This window comes from Hypomesus nipponensis, chromosome 20 (genome assembly GCF_054491055.1).
Source record: "Hypomesus nipponensis isolate SF chromosome 20, ASM5449105v1, whole genome shotgun sequence".
NCBI classification, from domain to species: Eukaryota; Metazoa; Chordata; class Actinopteri; order Osmeriformes; family Osmeridae; genus Hypomesus; species Hypomesus nipponensis.
Window position 1 is genome coordinate 9,963,312 of NC_140380.1, and position 11,278 is coordinate 9,974,589.

At 46.3% G+C, this 11,278-nt stretch overlaps 2 protein-coding genes across 3 annotated transcripts; both read left to right on the forward strand.

Moving 5' to 3' along the window:
- Positions 1–150: 150 nt before the first annotated feature.
- On the forward strand, positions 151–8,457 carry LOC146246353 (uncharacterized). The gene is made up of 5 exons (XM_084684166.1): positions 151–199; positions 2,083–2,341; positions 2,811–2,844; positions 6,910–7,084; positions 7,397–8,457. The coding sequence occupies exons 1-5, from the start codon at positions 157–159 to the stop codon at positions 7,735–7,737; spliced, it is 852 nt and encodes a 283-aa protein (XP_084540292.1). The 5' UTR covers positions 151–156; the 3' UTR covers positions 7,738–8,457.
- A 251-nt stretch (positions 8,458–8,708) lies between these two features.
- Positions 8,709–10,282, forward strand: b9d2 (B9 domain containing 2). Of its 2 annotated transcripts, XM_084684112.1 has the most exons (5): positions 8,741–8,799; positions 9,016–9,090; positions 9,179–9,286; positions 9,415–9,540; positions 9,946–10,282. In XM_084684112.1, the coding sequence occupies exons 3-5, from the start codon at positions 9,199–9,201 to the stop codon at positions 10,257–10,259; spliced, it is 528 nt and encodes a 175-aa protein (XP_084540238.1). In that variant the 5' UTR covers positions 8,741–8,799; positions 9,016–9,090; positions 9,179–9,198; the 3' UTR covers positions 10,260–10,282. The 2 variants fall into 2 exon arrangements, with proteins under 2 accessions (XP_084540237.1, XP_084540238.1); XM_084684111.1 differs by lacking the exon at positions 9,016–9,090 and having other exon boundaries at positions 8,709–8,799.
- The last annotated feature ends 996 nt before the right edge of the window (positions 10,283–11,278 follow it).

The following is an 11,278-nucleotide window of genomic DNA, read 5'->3' on the forward strand; positions in this document are numbered from 1 at the left end:
TCTCTCTCTCTCTCTCTCTCTCTCTCTCTCTCTCTCTCTCTCTCTCTCTCTCTCTCTCTCTCTCTCTCTCTCCCTATCTCTCTCTCTCTCACACACAAACACACCCACTTCCTCTCCTACCTGCTGTCTCATCTCTGATGGGGACTGACTGTTAAAATGAGCGTCTCAGAAATACACCGTGGGACTCTTCGCAAGTACGGTAAGAAACATCGCTTCATTACGATGAATAATACTTTCATTTAGCTGGTGCTGTTATCCTAAGCCGACAGTACGCAGGGGATTTGAACCTGCAAACTTTAGATCAAATGATCTGACCGCTGAGTTATCCTCTCCTTATTCCGTCATGTCTGTGTTTTGCGAAGGCTATAACGTGAGGTGTTCGACGTCTCTGTAGAAAGAGTTTCGTGTTTTTGTTAACATCCAATGATGTCACTAATTGCCTGTGTTGCTGTGAAAATTCACGTTCAGCTCTTCGATAAAACATTATTTATTTATTTATTTCGATCGATGTGATATTGTTAGCATTTATGTGAACTGCGAGGAAAAAAAACAGTTTTACACGACTGAAACCTTAATAATGCATTAGTTTACTTTTCTGAACTGAAGTTTCATATTTAATGTAGTATACTCATGCAGCAAACTCATCCATACAAAGCACCGTAGAGAATGCAATTGGAACCTGTAACCATTTGATCTGCAGTCAAACGCTATCCCACTTAGCTATACCCATCGGATCACTGAGTTGAGCAGAGATCCTAAAAGCTAGCTTCAATGGCACCACAGCAGCATATTTTGAAACATCAACCAATATTTAACAGTGCCTCTCCTTGTTGAGATGGACCCAGAGAGAAACTCAAAGATAAACAAGGCACACGAAGCCGTCTCAATCACTCCGCCTGACTGGAACAGCTTCGAACTGAGCAGCATGTCTGAGAGTCTAGACTCTCTCTCTCTCTTTATATATGTCTTTCTCTCTTCCTCTCTGTGTCTCCCTCTCTATATCTCTCTCCCTTTTCTCTCTCTCTCTCTCTCTCTCTCTTCAGCGCTAGATCGTGGAAATTGTTTTGTGCGACCTGCTGCTCCCAGCCCTGTGTCTGTGCTGCAGGTGTGGGGTCAGGGTCAGGGTCTGTGTCTGTGCTGCAGGTGTGGGGTCAGGGTCTGTGTCTGTGCTGCAGGTGTCAGGGTCAGGGGTCTGTGTCTGTGCTGCAGGTGTCAGGGTCAGGGGTCTGTGTCTGTGCTGCAGGGGTCAGGGTCTGTGTCTGTGCTGCAGGGGTCAGGGTCAGGGTCTGTGTCTGTGCTGCAGGGGTCAGGGTCAGGGTCAGGGTCTGTGCTGCAGGGGTCAGGGTCAGGGTCTGTGCTGCAGGGGTCAGGGTCAGGGGTCTGTGTCTGTGCTGCAGGGGTCAGGGTCAGGGTCAGGGTCTGTGCTGCAGGGGTCAGGGTCAGGGGTCTGTGTCTGTGCTGCAGGGGTCAGGGTCTGTGTCTGTGCTGCAGGGGTCAGGGTCAGTGTCTGTGCTGCAGGGGTCAGGCTCTGTGTCTGTGCTGCAGGGGTCAGGCTCTGTGTCTGTGCTGCAGGGGTCAGGGTCAGGGGTCTGTGTCTGTGCTGCAGGGGTCAGGCTCTGTGTCTGTGCTGCAGGGGTCAGGCTCTGTGTCTGTGCTGCAGGGGTCTGTGTCTGTGCTGCAGGGGTCTGTGTCTGTGCTGCAGGGGTCTGTGTCTGTGTGTTCTGGTTCGTTCTGGCCCTGGTCAGCTGGAGCTCAGAGGCCCCTGATCCTCTCACCATCTGACTCGCTCTAATCCCAGCGGATGAGAGAATAAGAGAGGGGCAGAGAGATGTGTTTAGGTTTGTGTGCATGTGTGTGTGTGTGTGCAGAGGGGGGGGGGGGCGTTGTTGTGTGTGTATGTGGTTGGGTGTTTAATGCGACCTGATTCTAAATCAACCCTCCACCCTTGAGATACTCAACCTTTTTTACTCCCTTGCTCTCTATCCCACATGATCTGGGCGGTTTAGCTAAAACCTCGCAGACAACAACAGTTCTCTCTTCTCTTCTGCTCCGTCTCTGCCTCTGTCCCTCCGCGCTGTCCAGGTGGATTCGTGTTCAAACAGTGGAAGGAGAGGTACATGGTGCTGTCCGCAGACGGCGTTCTGCTGGTGTGTCGCGACGCAGCGTCTCCTCCAGACCAGATGGTGGCACTGCAGGGAGGCTGTGAGGGCATTGTGGAGGGCAGGGAGATCCTGGACCTCCCGAAGCTGCCCTCCGGGGGACGGAGGGACTGCTGCTTTGCCCTCATCCTGCCCCTCGACAAGTTCCTGCTCCTGCTGACTCACACACCTGAGGAGTGCAGGTGAACAGATGAGCTGGGAGGGGGGGGGGTGGGGTGGAGGGGGCTGGGGGCTGGGGTGGAGGGGGGTGGAGGGGGGGGCTGGGGTGGGGGGGGCTGGGCTGGGGGCTGGGGTGGGGAGGGGCTGGGCTGGGGTGGAGGGGGGGGCTGGGGTGGGGTGGAGGGGCTGGGGTGGAGGGGCTGGGCTGCAGGGGGAAGCTGGGCTGGGGTGGGGTGGAGGGGCTGGGCTGCAGGGGGGAGCTGGGCTGGGGGCTGGGCTGGGGAGGGGTGGGAGGGGGGGGGGCTGGGCTGCCGGGGGGGGGGGGGGGGGTGCCGGGGTGAAGTGGGGGGGAGTTGGGTGTGTGGCTTGTTATCATTGTGTTGGCCCTTAACATCACCTCAGTTCAGATAACTTTGTAAAAGTATAAGATTGTGTTCTACTGACTGTACACTGATCTGAGGAATGAGAAATATTTTTTTATTATTTCTTCAGCCAGTGGCTTAACATGCTCAGGAAGGTGAGAGAGGTGAGTCAGTTTATCTGAAAGTCTTTTCGTCTACATCCTGCGGATGTAAAATATGCCTTTGTTTTTCACTATCGGTTCCGAATCAAATCCACTTTTATTTTTTATAGACAATAGATTTTATTCACAATTATGGAAGCAAATCAGTGGCATAATGTTTTGAATTTTAAAAGGCATTGAATACTTAATATTAAGTATATCAATTTTAAAGAGGTGAATTTAAAACAAACTAATTCGGTGGTGTTTAAATTTCAATATTAAAAATTCAAAATATTATGTGATGTAGGTCCGTGTACGTGAGTTTAATTCCTTATATCCTTATAACGGAACACGCATGAATACGAAAAACGTTTGTCAGTCCGTTTTTTCGTTTTTCTGCAAAAACGGAAAAACGGATTTTGACGTGTTATTTTGTTTTCTCGTTTTTTAAACACAAACCATAAAACAACTTTATATTTGGATTTTTCTCACGTGGGTGGAGGTAAGCGTGAAATGCCTGTCATTGGCCGAATGTGTTGTCAGCACTACCTGTTCTTTCAAAGTAAAAGTTTCCCCCATCTAACTCGATTAGCCTAATATGGGTTATCTATCAGTTACATTTTAGGGTATTCACGTTTATAAACTTGCCAATTAATCTTTATTGACTTGGGAGTTCACCCTTCCAACTTCATTCAATGCATCTAATTTTTTAGGGCCTACTGATATCTACAGGCTAAATAAACTAATGTCAAAATGCTGTAGGCTTAGTTGTGTTTTTCCATTTATATTTGTATTAGTAATATTATAAAATCACATCAATCAATTTTATTGGCCCCTCAGTGTGGTAGTGTTGCTGTAAATTGTTAGCTAACTGATAGTGCTTATAGATTCAACATTCCATTGAACTTCTTTCACACAACTGTAAAAATATATACATCATGGCAATTCTAAATGTGCAGAGGAAAATGGAATGTGCAACTGAAATGCAGGGATAGCAGCATGTGAGGTTCTTATGCACTGATGATCCTGTGCACCCTGCTCAGACACAGTTTATGCATGCCGCTAGGCGCTTGACCTATAGGCGGCAGGAGGAGGAGCATGGACCCCTACTCATCAATGGATCGGAAGCGGAGAAGATCAGCTGCTTCTAGTTCCTCGGGGTGAACATCAGCAACGACCTCACCTGGTCTGTTCATACGGACAAGGTGGTCAAAGCGGCCCGTAAGCGCCTCTTCTTCCTGAGGAGACTGAAGAAGTTTGGTATGGACTCAGTCATCCTCATTAACTTTTACAGATGCACTATAGAGAGCATTCTGACTGGTTGCATTACAGTGTGGTATGGGAGCTGCACAGACAGGGACCGCAAGGCCCTACGAAGTGTGGTCCGTTCTGCTGAGTTCATCATCGGCAGGAAGCTCCCAGCCCTACAGGACACCTACCACACACGTTGCCTAAGGAAAGCCTGCAGGATTGTAAGAGACTGTTCCCACCCATCCTTCAGTCTCTTTACCCCGTTGCCTTCTGGCAGGCGTTACCGCAGCAGCCGGTTGCGCACACGCAGACCGGACAACAGTTTCTACCCAAGGGCCATCAGGCTTCTGAATGGACACTGATGTGGACATTGATTTACTGCACACTAGTCACTTATACTCTGTCACTTTCAGCTACTGGTTGCACTATCAGTAACATTGCACTACTGTACCTCACTGTACCTCGCCACCAGGCTCCTGTATGGTCATTGACATAGTCACTGATCTGCAAATTTGCACTATTGTACTGTACTCCACTTAGGTCAAAATAGGTTATAGGGTTGAAACAGGTTTTATGTGCATTTAGGGTTAGTATAGTGTACTATTTATTGTTATCTGTAATTGAGGAAGTTTTAGTATTAGGATTAGTATAGTCAATTATTTATTGCTAGCTGTATATTTAGGAAGTTTCACTTATTTAAGCTCAGCATAGATGTAAATTATGTTACGTGTACTTATATGTTATGTTATGCCAGGTGTTTGCGTTGTCTTGTCTTAAGAATTTCAGTGCCCAGTCTAACCTTGTGTTGTTCTGTGTACCTGACAAATAAAAGACTTGAACTTGACCTCCCTGTAGTCTGTCACTGACACAGAGTTTCATGCATTCAAATTTCCCCCCAGTCATCTACACACCATACTCCACTAATTGAATGGTTACTTTTAAGTGTCAAAAATAAGTTGCACTATTAATAATACAAAAGCTGTGTCAAGTTGCATGGGTAGTTTTGATGGAGAACAATCTTCAAGACATGCCACACATCTTTCATTGGATATAGGTTGGGGCTCTCACTGGGTCAAGGATATAGACCTTTTTATTCCTTAGACTAGTGGTCACCAATCCTGTTGCAGGAGAGCTCCCTTTGTGTATAGGTTTATCTCCACATGACCTTAGCTTCCGTTACTGAGTGGTTGCACAACTAACTAGCACACACATGGTGTACTTTTCTCTGTTCCTTGTTGCCCTATTAAGTGTTGACATATACAGTTTGTATATAAAAAAGCTCCAAGTTTAACGCCATGTTGCCCTTTTTCATTTGTCTGTAATTAAATTGATTTGAAACCTGAAATGACCCTTCTTCAGAAATGACATTTTTTACAAAGTTTAAGTGCATGAATGTTTGTTTGGATTTCAGAGTTCCTAAATGAATGTAGTATAACTAACACATGTATCTGGATATATGTAAGATACAGTATTTCATGCAGAAAGAGAAGGTGCAGTTAGGTGTTGAAATGTATTTGACTTTGTATGGTACTTGAATGTTGTATCCCAAAGGAACAGAGAAAAGTACACCATCTGTGTGCTAGTTAGTTGTGCAACCACTCACTAACGGCAGCTAAGGCCGTGTGGAGTGAAACCTATACACAAAGGGAGCTCTCCTGCAACAGGATTGGTGAACACTAGTCTAAGGAATAAAAAGGTCAATATCCTTGAGTGACCCAGTGAGAGCCCCAACCTATGTCCAATGAAAGATGTGTGGCATGTCTTGAAGATTGCTCTCCATCAAAACTACCCATGCAACTTGACACAGCTTTTGTATTATTAATAGTGCAACTTATTTTTGACACTTAAAAGTAACCATTCAATTAGTGGAGTATGATGACTAGGGGGAAATTTGAATGCATGAAACTGTGTCAGTGACAGACTACAGGGAGGAGGTCAAGCGCCTAGCGGCATGGACAAGCTGTGTCTGAGCAGGGTGCACAGGATCATCAGTGCATGAGAACCTCACATGCTGCTATCCCTGCATTTCAGTTGCACATTCCATTTTCCGCTGCACATTTAGAATTGCCATGATGTATATATTTTTACAGTTGTGTGAAAGAAGTTCAATGGAATGTTGAATCTATAAGCACCATCAGTTAGCTAACAATTTACAGCAACACCACCACACTAAGGGGCCAATAAAATTGATTGATGTGATTTTATAATATTACTAATACAAATATAAATGGAAAAACACAACTAAGCCTACAGCATTTTGACATTAGTTTATTTAGCCTGTAGATATCAGTAGGCCCGAGAAAATTAGATGCATTGAATGAAGTTGGAAGGGTGAACTCACAAGTCAATAAAGATTAATTGGAAAGTTTATAAACGTGAATACCCTCAAATGTAACTGATAGATAACCCATATTAGGCTAATCGAGTTAGACGGGGGAAACTTTTACTTTGAAAGAACAGGTAGTGCTGACAACACATTCGGCCAATGACAGGAATTTCACGCTTACCTCCACCCACGTGAGAAAAATCAAAATATAAAGTTGTTTTATGTTTAGTTGTTTTAAAACGAGAAAACAAAATAACGTCAAAATCCGTTTTTTTCGTTTTTGCAAAAAAACGAAAAAAAAGGACTCACAAACGTTTTTTGTATTCATGCGTGTTCCGTTATAACGATATAAGGAATTAAACTCACGTACACGGACCACGGCCGATGTACTTCCATACACAACATGCATCGGATATAACAGATATCCACAACAATAAAAAAAAAAAAACTTTTGAGAGGAGCATTTCGATCCCATCTCTCAGCTCGCTCACAGCGGTCCTCTCGATTCCCAGAGCGTCTCGACGTCACGCCCCTGCAGACGGCACCTGACTCGGTCTCCCTGCATCACAGACAGAGATTCGCTTCCAGACCACGTCACCGGGAAAGACCCTCAAACTCCCCCAGTTAGCGACACAGAAGCACCGTCACCGGGCCCAAGCACAGGAGACGCCCCACAGAAGGAGAAGGGTATTTCATGAAGGCCTATCATGCAGGCCTATTCCTGAAATTGAGATGACTTGCGTGCTTTTATGATGGTAATTGCTGAAGAGTGATTAGAGATGTACAGGGTGATTTACATGATGTACATATTGTGTACATAATGTACATGTCCTGTGCCCTCGCAAGTGTTTTGGGTTTGTAATGTGGAGTTATAAATGTATACGGTTAAGGAATTATGACAAATTAAATTAACAATCTCTGAATTCATAATAAAAACGCACGGTCACTCGTCCTCCATAATGCTTCATTCGTGTCATCTCTTCCACCCTCCACCCCCAGTTAAGAAATCCCCGCGGTCAAAGAGGAACGGGTCTGGGCGGTCGTCAGGTTGCCTCCGCCACGGCAGCAGCAACAACGCTAAAGCGGTCCGGGCGGTTTACCTGCTGATGGGCGGCGCGGCCGCGTCCTCCGCCATGGGTTACCTTGGCGCCTGCTCTTCCTCCAACCTGGAGACCAGGGCTCCCGACCTTCCGATGACCACAAACTTCTCCGAGATAGGCTCCGGAGGGGCATACCACACCTGCAGCCAGACGGCAGACTCACCCCACTTCCACAGTTTCGACTTCGAGGCGGGAGACTCGGACTTTGACGCCTTTGACTGTGGCGGATTTGCATTCTAGTGGCCTGGGACCAGGGCTGGCCCAAGGCATGAGCGAACCAAGCGGCTGCTTAGGGCCCCCGTGGCCACCAGAGGGCCCTCAAGAGCACATTAAATTACAGTTTAATGTAATTTATTTTTAAAGCGACTCAGAGGGGCCCCCAAATCAATTCTGCTTAGGGTCCCATAAAGGCTTGGGTCGACCCTGCCTGGGACTGTCTTGTGGCGTTTTGAGTTTGGCAGGCAGAAGACTTTCAGGTCATTTATCTTTATCTACACAATTGATTCTTGGTGATATCTCCTTTCTATGTGATACACGTGAAACAATGTATGGCACCCAGTGTCTTGACACTTTAAATGCTCTCTTGATCATTCATTGTGGTTGTGCAAATGTAACTGCTGGTTGTCGTCTAGTATCCTATGTGTTCCACCACTGACATCATAGGGATGTGAGTGACAAGTCTGTAAATAGTATCGTTTTTTAATGATACTGTTTTAATTAAGAAATACAGGTTTACGTAAATATCACGATAATGTCCCAAAAAGTCCCCTAAAGTTTCTCTTTATAGATATTATGTTTTACTGTCCTACATAGGCTATTTTAAAACTGAGATCATTGGCTCTTATCTTAGATGATAGTGTTGTGACCCATGTGCTCTGTGATGATTGTTGTTGGCCGTCTTGTTTTGGCTGTTTTTCAATGTTCAAATCTGAGAATCTAAATTAAACATCATGGAAATTACGTGTTCGCTTTTTTCTACGTTTCTTAGAGGCAATACGCCTACGGATTGATAAAACAACCAATTTCTTTGCATGTTTCACGTTGCGTGACACAATGTTTTTTTAAAGAAGTATACTTTCAAATGAACCACGGCAGGCCACAGTCCTATGTAAAACAAGGATACACTAATTTGTAAAATAGAACAACCAGTTCCATTCAACATCACACTTTACTTGAGGTCAATATTTTGTAATCGCGTTTGTTTCGCTTGACTACGAGTCTATCCGTAGTTTCCTGTTAGGTTGCCAAGGAAATGAGGATCATTGATGGTGGCTTTGTAGCTAATCTGAATGAACATTTGAGGTTTGACTTAATAATTTCATTGTGTTACCAAACATAAAACCGTTTTTGTATTAAAATGAAGTATTAAAACATTTGAATGCATTTGTCAACAATTTCATGTTGACGTGGAAGCCCTGCTAACATCCTACTTGTCGTTAAATTGTTAGCCTAGCTAGCTTGTGTCTGACTGGCCTGGTAGTCTACAACTCTCATCCGGGTGTGTTTTTGCAACCTCAGTTGACATATCGTACCTAATGGGTTGATCATAGTTGCAACATTGGCTAGCTAGCTAGTCATATCCATACTTTTATCGTAAGTAATGTCCGATTTGGTTAGCATGTTACTGGCTCAGTTCAATTACAGCAAGCCAATGGTTAGCCATGTGTTTATCCTGCTCAAGGGAAAGGAGCCGGACTGGTAATGGCAGAGTTACATATTATCGGTCAGATCGTCGGGGCCAGCGGCTTCCCTCAGACTAGCCTGTTCTGCAAATGGGGAGTTCACACGGGTATGTACTTGTGCTTATTCACATCTGGCAAGTTAAGTTGCGCTGTCAATGCGTGGACTTAAATCAGTTTCATCCATACCGTACGATTTCTTAAGTATCCATTGACACGCTTATCTGTTCGTTTATAGGAGGGGCTTGGAGGCTTCTCTCTGGCCTGAAGGAGGGTCAAACTCAGGTGGACCTACCCCAAGCAGGAGATATGGCCTACTGGAGTCATCCCATTGACCTACACTACACCACCAAAGGACTTCAAGGTAGGACTTATGGGCTAGATCCCGTTTAAGCCGGCATGTTAACCACTCACTCAATTTGCAGTTGTTTTAAGTACTAAAAAAAAGCTTCCTCGTTTTGTATTCTGGAATTATTCCCCGATTTAGTCCCACGCAATTCTGTCCCGGACGCCAGCTCTGTAACAGTGCTGTTTATTTCTTCCGGACTCATTTACATGGACATTTAGTCATTTAGCAGACGCTCTTATCCAGAGCGACTTACAGTAAGTACAGGGACATTCCCCCTGAGGCATGTAGGGTGAAGTGCCTTGCCCCCAAGGAGACAACGTCAGTTTGCACGACAGGGCATCGAACCGGCAACCTTCTGATTTAACACCCTGATTCCCTAACCGCTCAGCCATCTAATCCGTCCTCCGTCTCTCCGTCCAGGGTGGCCCAAGCTTCACCTGCAGGTGTGGCACCAGGACTCGTTCGGGCGCTGCCAGCTGTACGGTTACGGTTACTGCCACGTTCCCTCCAGCCCGGGGCACCACCAGGTGCGCTGCGTGACCTGGAGGCCCCAGGGCACCTGGCAGGAGCAGCTGAGCCAGGCCATCGTGGGGGGAGGCCCCCAGCTCCGCTCCCCAGACCTGGTGTACAGCGGGGCGGACAGGTACCGCCTGCACACGGTGGCCATGGGGACAGTGGAGCTGGAGCTCGGCGTGATCATGAGACACTTTGAGAGGTACGGCGTGGAGAGCTGAGACGATGTACCACGACCGGTGGGGGGCGTGGGGAAGGGCTGGGGGGGCGGGAGGAAGGGCTGGGGGGTGGGGGGAAGGGCTGGGGGGGTGGGAGGAAGGGCTGGGGGGTGGGGGGAAGGGCTGGGGGGGGCAGGGGGAAGGGCTGGGGGGCGGGGGGAAGGGCTGGGGGGACGTGGGGAAGGGCTGGGCGTGGGTAAGGGCTGGATGAGGCAGGAGACTTGGACATCGAGGCAGGTGAAAAGAACTGGTCGGATGGGATTGTTTCGCCTTGGAAGATTTGTTTTGGTGGCGTACCTGTTGAGAGTGAAACCTCAACTGCTTGTCTTTACCATTTTTCTCCACAAGGGGGACAGTGAGCCTTTGAGCACCATCAGCCTTTACAATTTGTCCTCACAATTCAGTCATTCCTCATTTCACAGCAACTACTAATATTTTAACCAATGCAAAACAGATTTTATACTTTATAGCCGTTTCTTAGTTTTTTTTTTTACTTTTCTATAACTATTTTGGTGTTTTGATATAGTGAAATTATGTAAATAAAAATACACACTTGCATTCCAAAGTTCTGTGCCAGTAATGTTTAACCTGTTGTCCAACAATAAACGAACGTTGGTTTATAATTAGCTAGTTATCACAGTTGATGAGCGATGATTGTGTCTCACTCTTCAGCCAAGCTGCGTGAACAAGCAAACACGTGCTTTGAAGCTGTGTCTCACAAAGCCACTTTATGGTTACTTCCTGTATCTTGTTACTATTTAAGTTCAGACACAGGATGCAGAAACAAGAAGATCAGGGTCTTGGTACCAAGCAAGGGGGAATCAAAACAACAATGCACTTATTGTATTTGAATGATTCCGATCGTGTATGCATGTTGTTGCTTTGATTCCCTCGCGGTTAGTTTAGCTAGTATCGTCATCAGACGGGCCTGCTTAACCTGGCTACAGCCAACATCCGAAACAGAGAGAGAGAGAGAGACAGAGAGAGAGAGACAGAGACAGAGAGAGAGACAGAGAGAGAGA